This window comes from Schistocerca cancellata, chromosome 6, assembly GCF_023864275.1.
Source record: "Schistocerca cancellata isolate TAMUIC-IGC-003103 chromosome 6, iqSchCanc2.1, whole genome shotgun sequence".
Lineage (NCBI taxonomy): Eukaryota > Metazoa > Arthropoda > Insecta > Orthoptera > Acrididae > Schistocerca > Schistocerca cancellata.
The window spans coordinates 377,325,860-377,345,592 of NC_064631.1; the positions used below are offsets into that span (position 1 = coordinate 377,325,860).

The 19,733-nt window shown below is 39.0% G+C and overlaps 1 protein-coding gene across 1 annotated transcript in view; it reads right to left on the reverse strand.

Annotated features, from left to right (window-relative positions):
• LOC126088338 (neural-cadherin-like) overlaps nt 1-19,733 on the reverse strand; it is a 296,369-nt gene that overhangs the window by 266,655 nt on the left and 9,981 nt on the right. The window contains exons 3-4 of the mRNA XM_049906473.1: nt 12,155-12,327; nt 11,926-12,075 (exon numbers count right to left, since the gene is read on the reverse strand). Coding sequence (XP_049762430.1) covers nt 11,926-12,075; nt 12,155-12,327 — 323 coding nt within the window. The remainder of the gene's footprint in view (nt 1-11,925; nt 12,076-12,154; nt 12,328-19,733) is intronic.

Genomic DNA, 19,733 nt, shown 5'->3' on the forward strand with positions numbered 1-19,733 from the left:
CCTGCTTCTTCTTGACAACTTAGAGATTCAAAGATTCCCATTAGGGTTGCTGATAATAGTCTTCATAATAATGAATACTACAATGATGAAGTCAAATGGATACTGTATGACTAACTAAAATCATCAGAATATTAAAATATGTTGAACCAGAGCACTAGCTGAAAACTGCTGAGGATGTATCACATGACAACATATTGCTTAAGTTTTAATTTACTATGGAGGTGAAATTTTATATTTCACTCATGCCTTTCAGCTACATTTTAACATACCCCTGCCACAACATATAATAGAGTTGTCCATATATCCTTCTGCAGAAGACTTTTTTTTTATGAATGTTGAAACCGTGGTAAAGAGACATTAATAAGCCTTCCAGTTTGCAACTGATAGGCTGTTTACTATTTCTACAAGAAAATCCCACACTGTTCTTGTATTGGGGAATTGTGTCACTTCAAAAACATTCTGTGAGTACTCTCAAGTTCCTGTAATATTACTTTTCCTGTCTGTTTAACCACTTCTGTTAAAATACTACCTGTTACAAGCAGCTTTCCTTTATTCATACCTCAAGCGGCTTTACACATTTCATCTGACATTATTTTCAGATTGTTAGTATTTTCATTATCAACACCTGTGATTTTGACTAATTTCTGGACTACATGAATATTTAAAGAAATTTTCAAATGCTAAAATTTTCTCTGTGCTGTTAGTTACAATGGTGTTCGTCATTTTTTAATTTATATACCCAACATGTCACTTAACTTAACAAGACCATGTCTTCAGAAGGATATGAGAAGGTAAAATGAAAATTTAAAAATTCAATTAACTGAAAATGATAAAAGATTGAAGGATACAAAACAAGTTTATGTTCCATAGATATTAATGCTATGTGTCAACTGAAGAAAGCTATCAACATTCTAAGCCCGTCCAGTGTGTTAGTGAATATCAGAAAATCTGTAAAATAAAAATGTTCTTGGGAAATGGCGTGAAGATTTTCTTGTTCTAAAAGCTAACTTGGAAAATAAGTAATAAAAATCAATTAGTATAACATGAGGAAGCAGTGGTGACTTTCAGATAATTGATTTTGATGTTAATTTTATATCTGTCATTTTCAGAAGATGTAAGCAGGCATATGATGTAGAAGTGTAATTGCAAATACAGTGTGCAGAGTTAGGTACTGATACTACTGTTCTATGGAAACACACATTTGGTATCACAACCCTGAAGCTCCTCCTACATGATGAATGAGTAATCATAATTCGTTCGTGCTTTTTTTTATTTACTACTAGACAGACATGATAATTTACACAACAGGGAAAATAATATATGAGGTTTATTTAAAAAGTTACATGATTTTTTCTCTAATTTCATGAGTTTTGTAATTACATAAGTGTGATTTTTGTTGTTGTTGTTGCTTTGGTTCACATGCCTGAAATTAATTGATAGTTGAGTCAGCTTGGGTTGAAGCTGACAGTTGCAGTGGGCTAGGCATTGCAGTTTTAGTTGCCTACCTCACCCAATAACATAATGTGATTTTGTAAACAAATCTATGGCAGTGCCTCATTGTTGTCAGATCTATAGATGGCTACTGTTTTGGCCTTAGGTCATTAGCACTTCGCAGCTGAGAGCTAGCAACAGCACTGCGAGCTGTTAGGGATCTTCTTACACAGTTTCAGCGATGGATAGTGTTAGCCATATTGAACATTTAGTCTCTTGTCAGCTGAAGATGTTACATGCATTTTCATAGTCTCAGCAATCATTCATTTTATATAAAAATGGATCAGAGAAGTTGTATCAAATTTCTCTAAAAGAACAGAATAAAGTGGAGGGAGGTTTTAGAAATTTCAAATATTACTTTTGGTGGGTCTGCTGTGTGTAAATCATGAGTGGTATGTTTAAAAAATGACTGTGAAGACATTAAAGATGACAAGAGATTCGGACACCACAGCAACTCGTCAACTGATTAAATCAGAGAGAAAGTAGAAGATATGACAACAAATGATCACCAAATCACAATCAGGAAAGTTACTATCATGTTGGCATTGCTTCAGGTTAGGAATTTAGTACGAATTTTTTTGGATATGAAGTGTGTAACATAATAATTTATTCCAAAATTATGGAATTTCAAATAAAAATGGAAGGAAATGCAAGCTGATCAGGAGTCACTACTTGGAGATTTACTGAAATGTTTCATAAGACTTTTCTTCAGATATAATGTCAAAACTAAGGTTCAGTAGTCCCAATAGAAGCATCATGGATTGACAACAATGAAAAAACTTTGTCAAATGTATGGTGAATACTGAAAGTTATGCTCACCACAAGTTCTCACCACAAGGCTGAATCATCGATAAGATGTGCTTATTACAAGCTCAATACTGTTTGGTTGTATCATTTAAGAAAATCTGTATTTTTGGTGAAACAGATTACCATATTTACTCGAATCTAAGCCGCACTTGAATCTAAGCCGCACCTGAAAAATGAGACTCGAAATCAAGGAAAAAAAATTTTCCCGAATCTAAGCCGCACCTGAAGTTTGAGACGCGAAATTCAAGAGGAGAGAAAAGTTTTAGGCCACACCTCCAAATCGAAACAAAGTTCGCCCATTGTAATATGAGACACAATTTAGGTCGAATAAATGACGATACAGCTACAGTAGTTTGGTTCGAGTCATAAGCTTAGCAGTTAAGCTGTCTCAGGTAGCCATTGCTATGTGTCAGTCGCTCCGTCCGTATTTATATGGGTACCCATCCTTTTTCACGTGCTTCGTCTGGTTTGAATTGATTGCTTATTTTTCTTTGATCTGATAAGTGCCGTTCTCTTTGTTATAGGTGTTTACGTCACTCTAAGCTGAAAATGCATTACTGTACTGTCATGCACTGTTTATCGCATTCTGATAATGAGTTCACGGCCTGTTGCCGCTCGCGGCATGGCTTGCTTTTGTGTGCGCTACCGCCGCTTACAATTTTAAAAAGAGAGGGATCGTCTCATTATCGAAACAATGGCAAGAGACTGCTATTTGTTGTTACTACACTGCTGCTTTCTTTGATAATGATCAAGAAGAACCAAATAATAGGCTGCGTATGATAGAAGATGTTCTGAATGAGAGTTTAGCGAAAATTTTTCTCCATTTGAAAATCTTTGCAGACGCCTCTTTAGTACATTATATTCTGCACAGAAATTAGTCATCTTAGATTTAAAAATCTAGTCAATTGCCGTGCTTCAATTCTGACTGTATCACTATTAGGCATAAGAATAATACGAATATAAACATGAGATGATATGTATATTCTTCCGCATTTGTTGTTGTCTCACTCTAGTTTCGTAGTTTATTAGGCAGACAGGATTTAAATGAGATAGCAGCAAATACGAAAGAATGCATGGTAAAATGTTTATATTCATATTATTCTTATGGTGAAGAGAATACTGCGTGTGATTCACAATTCATAGAAGTTCCTATTAGCAACCATCTCTTCTCACATATAGGAAAAAATTCAGAACGTAGAGTTGGCCATATTGACAAATATCCCAGTCTTGCCAGTCGGATTTTTGTAGTACATTGAAATGCTGCTACATTCGAAGATGAACAATACAGAATTTGTATTTGCTTCATTGGATAATGTATGAAAATGAATTGGTTGAAACTCGGGGCAGAGAAAAAAAGCTCGTCTTCCACCTTTTTTTTTTAAATTTTTTACTGACGCAGAGGTTTTGGCGCCAGTATTTATCTTTGTGCCTGCAAAGCATGCCTGTGCAGCGCTACACATATTCGAAGGCAGAAGTTAGTTGTGGCAGCACCTACCAACATTTTTCAGAACTTCCGCTTACTTTGCACTTGATTCTAAGCCGCAGGCGGTTTTTTGGATTACAAAAACCGGAAAAAAAGTGCGGCTTAGATTCGAGTAACTACGGTATGTCTTTTGCACCATAATAGTGTACCTGCTTACGTTTTGTGGCTTGCTTGGGAATTTTTGGCCAAGAACATTACTGTAATGATGCCCCAGCCGCCGTATTGACCAGGCATGGCCACATGTGAATTTGCTATGTTCCCAAAAACAAAACAAAAAATCTTAAAGGACTGCAGTTTAAAAGCACAGATACGTTTAAAAATGCATTACTCACAGAGCTAAAAGCTATCCCAAAGACTGTTTCAGAAGTGTCCCAGGGACTGGAAAAAGTACTTGCATAAGTGTGTAATATCTAATGTGGACTTTTTTGAAAGGGTTAACAGTAAAGTAGGTCCTTAAAGAAATCCAGTTACTTTTTGAACATGCCCTTTTGTACATGGAAGAGATTTCATGTATTAGGCTTGTATTGATCACCAAATGTTTAGATAAAACATTATCTGGTTTGTCAAACTTACTATCTATTAACTTTTTAATGATTGTTGGTGATTTCAACAGAGACAGAAGAAAGACACAGCCAAAAATAAAGTATTTACAGATGTGATACACAGTTATATCACTGGCATTAAAATGGATAAGCCATGAATTGGCTTATTGTACTGAAATAACTATAGCTTGACTTTTTAATGTTTGTTGGTGATTTCAACAGAGACAGAACAAAGATACAGCAAAAAATACAGTATTTACAGATGTACTACACAGTTATATCACTGACATTAAAATGGATAAACCATGACTTGGCTTAGTGTACTGAAACAACTATAGCTTGGTAATAATGACTTTATCTTCAGAAAAATATGTTAGCCTGGCAGTAAAAACCACACTAGCTGATAACTTTGTAGTCATAGACATTAATATGAAGACTGATAGATTTGCGGAGACTATATGGGAGAAGGAACATGAAAAATAAAAACTGTGTGTGACAAGGTTTGTACTCAGGCTAATACTACTTCATTCCGGTAGGTTAATGGTTTCCCACAAAATTATAGTCACAAACTTTTAACGTACAATGATCACATTACAGTTACCACTGCAACTTAGACAAAGCAGATCTCGAAAACAAATTAGTTTTGAATACTGAAAATGCAAATCAGTAACCACTTTAAAACATTAATTTTATAAAACATCCAACACAATTAACACAGAATATCGAATAAAAGGTGTAAAATTTATGTAAATACTAAAATAAATACTACTCAAATAATTTATGAAATAAACACATCAAAAATTTTATGAACTATGTTGATGCATTTTTGATAAGAGGAGTGTAGAGTGTCACACAGGCCCTAGATATACTGTCAACAGATGAACACAGGGATTTTCAGTTCAATTTGGCTTTGGAGAAGTGTATAAGATGACTATTTAAAAAAACATTTTCATACTTGAGAAAAGATAAATGAGCTGTATTGCAAAAAAACTACTCAACAGTCAGACAATCTCACAAACAATGTTTTGTAAAATTTAATGTTACAGCAGTGTACTGTGGTATATATATTAGATATAACAGGGAAAGGAAGTGACATCCACATCATTAACAAGGACAACAATGACAATACAATGTAAGAAGGGAAAATTGCTATAGAAGACAATGAAGCTCCAACTGACAAGGAATACATCTAATGCAACAGACAGAAGTATTATTTTTTTCTTAGCTACCTAGCACTAAGCTCTACAATGACAGAGTAAATGGGTGCCAGAAGAAAAAGTACATAAACACTATGAATGAATATTTGTAATTAAAATAAATTAAAAACACCAGATTTACAAACAGAAAATGTAACTACATATATACACACACACACACATCAAAAAACATTTTGTATCAGCTCGGAATTCTGGAACCTGTACAGAAAATTGGAATAGAGATCAACATAAACATCATTTCCAACCTGTTTATTGCTCATGAAAATCACGCATTCCATGTTGTACCACCATACAGTGAGAACTTCAGAGGTGGTGGTCCAGATTGTTGTACACACAGGAACCTTTAAGACCCAGTAGCACGTCCTCTTGCATTGATGCATACCTGTATTCGTCGCAGTACACGACCCACAAGTTCATCAAGGCACTGTTAGTCCAGATTGTCCCACTCCTCAACGGTGCTTCTGTGTAGATCCTTCAGAGTGGTTGGTGGGACACGTCGTCCATAAACAGCCCTTTTCAATCTATCTCAGGCATGTTTGATAGGATTCGTGTCTGGATATCAAGATGGTCACTCTAGTCGAGCAGTGTCATTATCCTGAAGGAAGTCATTCACAAGATGTCCACGATGGGGGCATGAATTGTCATCCATCAAGACAAATGCCTCAAATGCCTCATCAATATGCTGCCAAAATGGTTGCACTATCGGTTGGAGGATGGCATTCACGTATCAAACAGCCATTAAGTTATCTTCCATGACCACCAGTGGCGTACGTCGGCCCCACATAATGTCACCCCAAAACAGCAGGTAACCTCCAACTTGTTGCACTTGCTGGACAGTGTGTCTAAGGCATTCAGCTTGACCGAGTTGCCACCAAACACATGTCTGATGATTGTCTGGTTGAAGGCATAAGCGACACTCATTGGTGAAGAGAACTTGATGCCAATCCTGAGCAGTCCATTTGTCATGTTGTTGGGACCATCTGTACCGTGCTGCATGGTGTTGTGGTTGCACAGATGGACTTCATCATGGGCATTGGGAGTGAAGTTCTGAATCATGCAGCCTACTGCGCACAGTTTGAGTCATATCACGATATCCTGTGGCTGCACGAAAAGCATTATTCAACATGGTGGCATTGCTGTAAGGGTTCCTCCGAACCATAATCTGTAGGTAGCGGTCCTCCCCTGCAGGAGTTGCCGTTGGGCAGCCTGAGCAAGGCATGCCATCGATAGTTCCTGTGTCTCTGTATCTCCTCCATGTCTGAACAACATCGCTTCATTTCACTCCGAGATGCCTGGACACTTCCCTCGTTGAAAGCTCTTTCGTGGCACAAAGTAACAATGCAGACACAATCGAAGCACAGTATTGACTGTCTAGGCATGGTTGAACTACAGACAACACGAGCCGTGTACCTCATTTCTGGTGGAATGACTGGAACTGATTGGCTGTCGGACCCCCTCCGTCTAATAGGGGCTGCTCATGCAGGGTTGTTTACATTTTTGGAGTTAATGTGAAACTAAAATCAGAACATAAAGGACAGATACTAAATGCACCAAACACAGAGTTACATCCTACTCCAAAACCTCATTTCCTCATTATCATGATTTTCATTAACCACATTCTGTGGCTTCAGATTTATATAAAACTGCCTAGATTACAAAGTACTACTACTACTACTACTACTACTACTACTACTATTACTACTTAAATTATGTCGACATCTGTGAAATTGGTTGTACTGCTTTTCATGAATGTTCATATACACAATGTGGGCCAATATATGTATATGTAGATAAAGTTAGTAATCGTAAGATCAAAAGATGTCAGGAGCATGCATACAAACTACGATCTCAAAACTGATGACAGGGCACTTTAGGCACTTATGGCTTTCAGCACCTCATATATTTGTATTAATTTTAATTATGCCTTGATATAGACTTTTCTAAAATGATAAATTCATGTTTAGACCAACAATAGGATTATTCAGACTATATACAGTTAGTAAAAATAATAGAACTCAAGAAATTATTTGCAACATCATTTAACATAACCACTGGATCCACGACACTTTCATTAAATACCCACAAGTGAACAATCAAATCCCCACTGACAACAATGTGAACCAGATGGAGCTTTTATTGGTGGATTCTAGGCACCTATCAGACCACCTCATTCTGTGACACTTCAGGAACTCAATATATACGGAATGGTACGAGCCGGGGTCGGGATAAGAATATATGATACATCAAAAATAACCGGAACAAAACCTCATGATGACAACACAGCAGTCCAAGAGACAACTGAAAACAAAAAGCAATACCAAGAAATACCAACAGAGGCATTAGAGTGAGTAGACATGCACAACAGCACTGAAAAAAAGGCGGGAAGATAACAACCGAAACCACAGCAACTATATTGCTGAAGATGATAAATGTATGCAGGAGCCATCAATGGTTTGGAGCTCAGTGCATAAAAGCAACTTTAGAAAATGATAAGGCACACAACAGTTCATTAAAAACTAGCTATATTGGCAAAATAAATCAAGATTACCAAGAGTAAAGGAGTACTGAAACAACAATTTATCAATGAAAGATAAAATACTGGTTGAAACAAATGTGGAACAATTGGAGTTACTGTGGAGGCTGAATGAAGCAAGACACTTTACACAGATAAGTGTTACACTAATGTCACTTAGCTCTAAGAGACATCTATGAAGAATAAGTAAAAGAAAATGTTGTTCCTTCAACAATTGAAAAACTTAAAATTCACATAAAATGCTAAAAGGATAATTAGGTAGTTAGTAAACAGTAAAGTCTCAGCTAAATTTCTAAAAGTAGTGATAAGGGTGGAAAAGTTCCTCACAAAAATGATGACAATGTGACAACATTATCATGTGATAGGGTTATAACAGTGAGATTATATGATGCCCTAAGAGATATGGCAACTCCTGAGATACTCGTGAAATTGCTTTCAATGAGCAAGGTAAGAGGCAGAATAAGAATCTGAAAAATACTACTGAAACGGACAGATAGTGATAAAACGTGTTCACAAAGATGACGCACTGGAAAACCTTTTCAGAGTAGCACTGGAATTGTGGTACAAGAAAGTAACCTACAGTATGCAGTAAACAGTGCACATAATAAGCAAAATTGAAGAAAGAGTCACAGCTGTAAGATCTCAGAAGATAATAGAGGTGCTGTTTACTGCAGTGAAACAGACTGATAGGAAGACAGAACTGGCTGTCAAGAGGCTAGTTGTAAGACTAAATATTTGGCATGTGGAGGAGCACACATGAGGAAGAAGCTGACATCAGTGACTATATACAGCTGCAAATTTGTGAAAGTTCTAACCTCCAACAAACAAACAGTCTACTAGCATCGTATCTCACATCATTAAACATTTATAAAAACACTTGTAGGAAGCATTCAGGTGCACCTCCAACATTTGGGCATTAACAGCAAGGGATGCCAACATGTTGGACATCTTTGAGAGGAAGGTACTGTGCATAATAATAGATTCATACTGTAATGGAGGAAAAATTGAGATGGGCTGCACATGTGACACTGATGAGTAATAAAAAGGTTCCAAAGGAGAATTGACTGGAAATCCTGGAACGCAACAATGCCACAGAAGACCAAAAACTAGGTGCACAGATATTTCTGATTATGACCAACTGTGAATAAGATACTTTTACATGAACTGGAGAGCACAAGCACAAAAGTAGACCATCTGTCACAATATTGTGTATGAAGCACATGTTCACAGTGGAGTACAGACACACAGAAGAAGATATCTGCAGTAGAGCGTCGATTATCCAAAGTAATTGGGGGACATGGGTGTTCGGAAAACTGGTTTGTTCGGATAATCGAACTGTACATGTTTATTTGCCAAAAAGAAGTACTGTACAGTAAATTTATTCATAAAAACAGGCATCTCATTTAGTATTACAAAGTAACATACAAAGGCAACTTCAGTAGGAATATATTGTAATAATCTCGTACTTGTCCCTCATAGAAAGAACATCATGTTAGCATTTAAGCATTTTGTATCATCAAGTTCACTTCTTCACGCAGCAGCACACAAGTGGTCGTAACAGAGAACAGAAGGTGACTGTTTGCACCGTAAGAAGCTCTTCTTAGGGGTGCGCAATACTTCAAACTGCGTGGAGCGGCACGCCTCAACTCTAAGCTGGCGTAGCTATTGCTGTGAACAGCTTTGATACTGCCACTACTTCTACTGCCAGTGCCAAGCTGACAGAAGTGTGCTGATTGTTGAAACACAGCGACTGGCGGCTCGGCCGGTCAGCAGCGCCTTGTGAAAGCCCCATTAGAAACAATGTTCCGCCAGCGGTGGCCCAGTGTGGCGACTACTGCGGGAAACTTGGTTTGGGAGTGAGGGGGATGATGGACGGTACAGTGGGAGAGTAACCGGTGCAAGCGAGTACACAGTTCAGTTAAGCGGTCGTTCGGTTGACCGACGTTCAGATAATCGACGCTCTACTGTACGTACATAGTCCAGTCACATTTATACTGCCATTGCCTACATCTGATGTCAACATGCAATAAGAACTCACAGACAATATGTGGTAGTACTAGCAGGGGAGAGTATATAAAGTGTGTTGGGGGGGGGACATGGAAAACATTGCTGTCATGGAAGCAATTCTGAAACTGTTACGTCTGTAAACTGTTCAAGTGCTGCCATGGTTAAAGTATACTGTGCATGGCAAAATGGTGCAATCCAAAAACTGGCGTTGAGGCAACTGTGGCGCACCAAGGGCCATATGTGACACAGATGAATGGTGGTTGTGGAAATATGTATGAGTTGACAGATGTGCAACTGTTGAGCAAGTGATGCCCAGTTTGAACCAAGGGGCTACCAACATTGTCTCTTCAACATCTGTCCAGTTTGCATCCATGCTGACTGGAATTTGTGGCCTAGCTAATAGTGCAATTGGATGTCCAATGAGTGGTGACAGGTGGCCTTTTCAGATAAATCAAGTTTTATGTTCCATCAGACAGATGGCTATTGACACATATGGCGTGAAATGTCTGAAACCAGACATCCTGCAACAATTGTCAGAAGGACTATTTCCGTGAATAATACTGTCACTCTGAAAGGCAAAATAAATTAACACAAGTATGCCTCTATCTTTGGGGATGACATCAACCCCTGCATATAGTTAGTTTTTCCTCGGCTTGATGGCATCTATCAGTAGGGCGATGCAATGTGTCATACAGTTCACAGTGTATGTGTGAGCTTCAAGGAGCACCAGGATGAGTTTACCGTACTCCCCTGGCCACCAAACTGGAATTTAAACCCATTCGAGAATATCTGTTCGTGCTATGGATCCTTGAACAAGGTATTCCAATGCAGATGACTATGGCACTGGAGTTAGCATGGCTTCACATCCCTGTATGTGCCTTCCACAATCTCACTGAATATGCACATCTCACAGTGCTTTGTGCTACAAAAGGTGGTTATTCAGGCTTCTGACAGGTGGTCACATTAACGTAACTGGGCAGTGTAAATGCAATCACAGGATAGACATTATGTTCTAGGCCTCTAATCAGGGTGTTTACAGAAATTGTTGCACAAATATCATGAAGTGTCCAAGGGAAAAGAATAAATAAACAAACATCTGGTGTGTAAATCAAAGTGAGCACACACTACTTTTCATTGTTATGCTGTCCCTTCAATAAACTCTGACATAAACCTTTCAATGAACTCTGAAATTATAAAAATATATCACTACATACGATACTATTGTATCAACTTGGTATGACAGTAATGTAGGATGACCACTGTTGAAGTACAATAATGCTATTTGATAAGTTTACAGTTAATGAATGACACATACATCACATCTGACAAGAACGTCCACAGAAGATTTGCAGTGGAAGAGAAACGGAATTAGTGTTGGATTGAATGACATAACATTTTTGAGATTTCACAACAAATGGCTCCAGATACACTTGCAAAAAGGTCAGTATCCATTATTATTATTATTATAACTATTTTTAAAAGCTGATAGTGGATACATTTCGATGGAGAAAGGTTGGGGGCTGACCTATCTCACATTGGGTATCGCCTTTGTGACTTGACTAAAATATAGTACAGCTTACTTGGTTAACCAAAGCAAGTAAGTTTGAAGACAATGTACATTATCTTAAAATTCACTTTACCTGAAATCAGTACTGTGGTATAGGTACTGGATGCCTTGTTAATTTTAATGAATCAATTGCTTGTTCAGGACAGGCCTGTAGATTTTTATGTTGCTTGACTCTATGTTCTTCATGAAACTACGTTAACTATGGTATTAACAGTTCTAATAATTAGTACAATATTTTAATTTATTTAGTATTTGATGCGGTTTTCTGGTAGGCCTACCTTGTCACTAACTCGTATCTTGAATCTGAATCCATGTCTCTGCATGAGATCTTCATAATCAAGGTCCTTAACAATTTTAATAGAACCACTTCCATCGCTGTTACTTATTATTATAAATTTATCTGAACCGTAACCGCTGTTTTCGATGATCTATAAAGTTAGAAACAACAATTATTTATTAAGTTTCCTTGGAATTAATTTCAAATGAAAATCTAAGACATTCACTTACGTCGTAGACAAAATCATTTGTTTCATCTTCATCATGCACGCTCACTGTGAGAATAGGTTCTTCAGGTATGTTTCTGCTATCAGTTTCTTCCACTTCACAGAACCATTCCTTCTTAGTAAAACGCGGCGACATGTCGTTCACATCTTGAATTTTAATTGATGCAGTACCAGTACCTAACAATATTCAAAATACGTTAGACATTTATTAATGCAAGAAATGGACAAGTAGAAATCACCGGTACCACCCCATTGTTTTGTACCAGAATTCGAGTGCGACTTTGCTGATAGCTAATGCGTGGCAAACGTCTAAACAATAATAATAATAAGAAGAAGATAACAGCACATACAACGACAAGAATGTAAAGTAATTAGTTTCGTAGAAAACCGGGTCTTACTTGACTACTTCCATATGAGTGATCATACCCATTGTAGACTGTAAGCGACAGTGGAAAGTAATTTCTAAAGCGGCCCCCAAGGCAGTCAGTAATACTGCGCAGTATTCCTGGATGCCCAATATTTCTGGAAGCGCAATAATACTGACCGCATAGGAGTGAGATTGAGAGGTAGCGCAATAATACTGAGCGGCTCAAAAACTTATGAAATTACTGTACTCCCTGAAAATGGTGTGCCGCATACGGGCAGGGTTGTCAATATTCTTGCCAATCTCTCACGCGCTACAGACCGTGACAGTATATCATGTAACTAGATATTATGATAAGGCGGGTCTGCGGCAAAGTTTCCCACAATGCGTTTCATGCTGTGACGTCATCCGGCAGACTGCCGGCAATGTGCGAATGGTGCGTGTGTAATCCAGACGCAACACGAGATTAAATAATTATTGTAACCGCGTAGCGAGAGAGCGAAAGAGATAAGCAAAAATACGAGTAATTGTACAGTTGCAAACTGTAACAATTATGGCTGTAAAACTAATGGTGCAATTTATCGTTGTCTCCCTAAAAACGCAGTACAAAGGGAGTGGGTAGGTCGTCGCAAGCGAGCAGATAAAATCAGTGTTAACAATGCACAAATCTGCTCAGTTCATTTTCTTCCGAAGATTAGAACGTGATTTAAGGAACGAACTCCTTGGTTTGCAGATAAAAAAGAATCTGAAAGCAAATGCAGTTCCATCACAGCATTTAGCAGACATGGAACCGAAAGCAACAGCGAAGCAAGATAAATATATTCTTATTTTTACGTCTACATCAACGTCTATACTCAGCAAACCACCGTAAGGTGCATGGCGGAAGATACGTTCCCTTGTAACTGTTATTAGGGTTTCTTCCTGTTCCATTCACGTATGGAGTGCAGGAATGATTGATTGAATGTCTCTGTGCATGTAGTAATTATTCTGATCTTGTCTTCACGATCCCTATGTGAGCGATATGTAGGGGGCTGTAGTGTATTCCTAGAGTAATCATTTAAAGCCGGTTCTTGAAACTATTCGTGCTGCCTTGCTCTGTATACTTTCAATATCACTAGTCAGTCCTGTCTGGTACAGGTCCACACACTTGGACAATATTGTAGAACCGGCCGCACTAATGATTAGTAAGAAACCTCCTTTGTAGATTGATTGCACTTACCCAGTATTCTACCAATAAACCGAAGTCTACCGCCTGCTTTACCTACGACTGAACCTATGTGATCATTCTATTGCATATTCCAGTAGTGACTCATTGATAATATAGTCATAGGATACAGCGTTTTTTCGTTTTGTGCAGTGCAAAATTTTACAGTTCTAAAAATTTAAAAAAAGTTCTCAATCTCTGCACCCCTTTGAAATCTTATCAAGATCTGACTGAACATTTGTTCTTTCAGACAGTACTTCGTTATAGATAGCTCCATCATCTGCAAAAAGCTTGATTTTACTATTAATGTTGTCTGCAATGTCATTAACATACAACATGAACAGCAGGGATCCCTTATTTTGAACTGATTAAACTAATTTACAGTGTTGATTTCATTAACTTAAATCTTCTCAAGTGGCATTTATTTTATATGTGGACACGTAGTTATTATTTCTCACGTATTATTAATAAAACAGACAACATGAACCAAACAATTAACCACCTTGTTTGTTATTCCTGCAGCCTGTACGTGAGCGAGCTCTATACTATGAAGATGGAGATGTGCGAATGAGAACAGCTGAAGCCTTGGAATCTATATCCCCAAAGAAAGGGAAACTGGGCCGAATAACAAATATAGTGCCCATCTGTGAACTCACTGCTTTAAGACTCAAGTACAAAGAAATCAAAAGACTACTGGGCCGAATAACAAATATAGTGCCCATCTGTGAACTCACTGCTTTAAGACTCAAGTACAAATAAATCAAAAGACTGAATAAAGAAATTGAAGTTTTGAGGAAGAAAAACGTAGTGTCAGAAATGCAGCCCTGAAAAGAATCAGAGCTGCCAGGCGCTTGTTGATAAAAAAGAGAAAATTAAGTACAACTATGAAAGAACATATGGCAAGGAAGAAGGTAGAAAATGTATTATCTAAATGTTTCAGTCCGGGACAAATTCGCTGTTTGTTACAAAGCAAACGACGGGTTAAATGGAGTTCCCAAGATATTGCCAATACACTAACTTTAAAAGCCCTTTCTTCAAAAGCTTTTACGTATTTGAGAAACAACAATATTCCTTTGCCCTATAGTGCAAAGCTTAAATATTGGAATAGAAATTTCAAGTGCAATCCATGCGTTTCGTAAGAAGTTTTGACAATTTTGAGGGCAAAGCCTCATTCATTTACTGTGTTAGAAAAGAGAACTGTGCTGTGTTTTGACGAAAAGAACATAGACGGCTGCATCTGCTATGAAGCAACGGAAGACAAGATTTTACGACTTCACAGCAATTTTATCGGTGTGATTATTAGTGGTTTATAGAAATATTGGAAGCAACCAGTTTATTATGATTCTGCTGTGACCGAACAGTTACCTGCTCTAAGATATAATAAAGAAAGTTGAACGTTCAGGGCTACATGTCATGGCCGTAACGTATGATGCTGGAGGAAAACATTCTAGAGTGTGGAGTCGACACATCCAAAACATTTTTCACAAATTCAGCGGACAAGGAAAGGAAGATCTAGTTTTCTACGATGTGGCTCACTTACTGAAGCTTCTGAACCACTTTTTGGATGAAGGAGTAGTTCTACCTAATGAAACTTCACTAACGTAGAAGTTAATTGAGAGCCTTTTGAACAGTCAGAAAGGTGACCTGAGTGTTTAGGAAAGGAACGTGAAAGAATTTTCTTTGAATTAGTCTGTTATATGTTCGACGTTTTGAATTCTAGAGTTCGCTTTGAGCGTGGCACGCTTCTACGTAAGGGGTTCGACTTGAATCTTCCAAGCCAAGAGATCACTTTAATAAGGTTTCGAGATGCTTGCCACGAACCGCGCTTTGGAAACAGAAAGGGTTTGTTGCCGTTGCAGAAGGGGTGTATCATCTCCATCAGATTACTTCTAGGACTGTTTGAAGAAGTAAGAAAAGATAAAGGAAGGCATATCCTAAACATCCCAACTAAATCAAGACTGCATGGAAAATTATTTTTCGAGTAGTCGAGCGCTAAGTGCATTCTATAACAACCCTTCAGCAGTCGAGATCACGTACAGCATTCGGCTTGTTCTTTTAATAAGAAAGGGAGACGACGCATCATTATCAAGCTGTGCATCGGTTGCTGTTGAGGGAATCAGTACAGCTGCTGCAGACATCGAAACGCACGATGACGAATTCATGAAATTCGTTACCAGTGAACTTTGTATTGACGTGACAGAGGAAAACTAAGTGAAAGCTCAGTGTGCAAATAGTTGTGACATTGCACACGTTATGGAAAAGGAGGAAGAATTCCTGAGAATAGTCCACAAAACAGAAGAAAAAAATTCAGACGCAGAAGACGTTTCGCCTGACTGTTCGCTACGTGGCAGGCGGCCTTGCATTTGAGAGTCGAACCACTGAAAATCCTTTTTTATCACGAACTGAAATGTGCTCAGTTCCTGGAACAAGTTCTGATTGCTGGATATCTACAGTTTCTCGAGGGGGTCTTTTAAATCCAACAACAGACTGCATGAACGTAGGTAAACAGCTTGAAACTTTGTTTTCTAGGTTTTTTGGACATATCGTTTCTAAGTGCGACGAAGTATTTAAAACTTTGAACATGCGATTCATAAAATGACAGTATGTAGGTTTGTTCGTATACAGAACTGAATTATTGCATCTTGTGTGGAATTATTTTCAGTTATGTATTTCTTAGGGTCTATTTATTTTTTTCTGTTTCTTTAACACATTTTAAAAGCGTTTAAAACATTTACAGAAGGCACATGTTTCCTAAACCGTCTCGCAACTTTGCTTTCATACAGCGAGCTGCTTAGTGCGGCCGGAGGTTGTTGACGTCAAGCGGGAGAGACCAATCACCGTTTCTCTGTTGGACTACCCCCCCTCCCCCCCCCCCCCCTCCGACCGGATATGTTTGTCCGCTGTTGCCATCTGCCCAGATGTATCGGGGCTGTCACCATTATTAATCTTCTTGGCCCGACATCCGAGTCCCAATTTTGTCCCGATTTTCCAAAATACTGTTACAAGCTTGGCACAACTACTGAAGTAACGCCATTTTTAGTGCAACATGTAAACGAAGCCTCAGTGTTATTTATGTCAACAAATTTATGTTGACAAGGTCGTCTCACAGATGGTGTTGCATGTTGCGTATCCTGTATTGACGATGCAAGTTCTAAATAGCTCTGAGCACTATGCGACTTAACTGCTGTCACCAGTCGCCTAGAACTTAGAACTAATTAAACCTAACTAACCTAAGGACATCACACAATCCATGCCCGAGGCAGGATTCGAACCTGCGAGCGTAGCGGTCGCTCGGCTCCAGACTGCAGCGCCTAGAACCGCACGGCCACTCGACGATGCAAGTACCTTCTACAGGGTGTTTCAAAAATGACCGGTATATTTGAAATGGCAATAAAAACTAAACGAGCAGCGATAGAAATACACCGTTTGTTGCAATATGCTTGGGACAACAGTACATTTTCAGGCGGACAAACTTTCGAAATTACAGTAGTTACAATTTTCAACAACAGATGGCGCTGCAAGTGATGTGAAAGATATAGAAGACAACGCAGTCTGTGGGTGCGCCATTCTGTACATCGTCTTTCTGCTGTAAGCGTTGCTGTTCACAACGTGCAAGTGTGCTGTAGACAACATGGTTTATTCCTTAGAACAGAGGATTTTTCTGGTGTTGAAATTCCACCGCCTAGAACACAGTGTTGATGCAACAAGACGAAGTTTTCAACAGAGGTTTAATGTGACCAAAGGACCGAAAAGCGATACAATAAAGGATCTGTTTGAAAAATTTCAACGGACTGGGAACGTGACGGATGAACGTGCTGGAAAGGTAGGGCGACCGCGTACGGCAACCACAGAGGGCAACGCGTAGCTAGTGCAGCAGGTGATCCAACAGCGGCCTCGGGTTTCCGTTCGCCGTGTTGCAGCTGCGGTCCATATGACGCCAACGTCCACGTATCGTCTCATGCGCCAGAGTTTACACCTCTATCCATACAAAATTCAAACGCGGCAACCCCTCAGCGCCGCTACCATTGCTGCACGAGAGACATTCGCTAACGATATAGTGCACAGGATTGATGACGGCGATATGCATGTGGGCAGCATTTGGTTTACTGACGAAGCTCATTTTTACCTGGACGGCTTCGTCAATAAACGGAACTGGCGCATATGGGGAACCGAAAAGCCCCATGTTGCAGTCCCATCGTCCCTGCATCCTCAAAAAGTACTGGTCTGGGCCGCCATTTCTTCCAAAGGAATCATTGGCCCATTTTTCAGATCCGAAACGATTACTGCATCACGCTATCTGGACATTCTTCGTGAATTTGTGGCGGTACAAACTGCCTTAGACGACACTGCGAACACCTCGTGGTTTATGCAAGATGGTGCCCGGCCACATCGCACGGCCGACGTCTTTAATTTCCTGAATGAATATTTCGATGATCGTGTGATTGCTTTGGGCTATCCGAAACATACGGGAGGCGGCGTGGATTGGCCTCCCTATTCGCCAGACGTGAACCCCTGTCACTTCTTTCTGTGGGGACACTTGAAAGACCAGGTGTACCGCCAGAATCCAGAAACAATTGAACAGCTGAAGCAGTACATCTCATCTGCATGTGAAGCCATTCCGCCAGACACGTTGTCAAAGGTTTCGGGTAATTTCATTCAGAGACTACGCCAAATTATTGCTACGCATGGTGGATATGTGGAAAATATCGTACTATAGTTTTTCCCAGACCGCAGCGCCATCTGTTGTTGAAAATTGTAACTACTGTAATTTCGAAAGTTTGTCTGCCTGAAAATGTACTGTTGTCCCAAGCATATTGCAACGAACGGTGTATTTCTATCGCTGCTCGTTTAGTTTTTATTGCCGTTTCAAATATACCGGTCATTTTTGAAACACCCTGTAGATCTAGCACAGTCCTTCGAGAAAATACGAGACTTCCCTAGTAGAACGGCTGGAACTATTAAGCAGCGCGACACGGAAGAATCGGACAGTTCCCATTTGAATAGCGATCTGATAAGACGATTCTTTCGATACGTAAAATGAACAACTAGTGCAAGTTATAATAATGTTTGAAGTATATTGGACGTGGAATGCATAGTGACGTGAACTTCGATGACTAATGTGTTATTGTCGACTATTTATAGTCCAATAAACTTATCACTTACGAAAATGCCTAAGGATGGGAAGAGAAACTGTCACTTTTAGGATGATTACACAAAAGGGTGATCTTTTATCAAGAAAGGACTTTCGGAGTTGTGTGAGATCTGTAGCTGCTTCATCTCAGTAACTCACAAAGATAAGGCAGATGTGAGGCATTACATTTCTTCAAAGAATCGTACAAATAGATTCGCGGTAGCATCGACATCAAAGCCTATTTTTACATTCATGACTATAGAAGAAACCTAGGAAGAATTGTACGTTGCTTCTGCAGAACTAACAACAGCTTATAAAGTTGTCAAGCATTATCAATCCTTCATTTCTCTTGACAGTACTGCAAAACTGAATGCCACAACATAGTCCGACTCCGAAGTCGCCACAAAGCAGTCTACAGCCAGGACCAAAGTGACAGCGATTGTTAAAAATATTCTCGTACCACACACTGTCCCTGAATGCACAAAACACTTGCAAGAAGTTTCATTTTACGGCATAGGCCCGACGTATCAAACTAAAAGGCTGGAAAGATGTTTTCTTTAGTTGTTCAATACTTTACTGAAACTGACGAAATCCAACAAATTGTTGAAGTTTGATTCGCTGAATAACAAAACATCGGAGACAAATGCAAAGTTTTGTTTAGACACTTTGAGATAACTGCAAATTCCTTTATGTAAATTAATCACTTTTTATGGAAACAATACCAATACCGACTTCGGAGGACTTCATCAATGCGGCCAGTGGAATGTGTTTCGCCAAATAAAGAAGACCTGGCAAAAATGTAGAAGGATTTGGGTGCCCCCCCTCCTCCATATTTTCCAGAACACTACATCAGGCGCTGCTGAATTCTTTACTGCCAACACTGA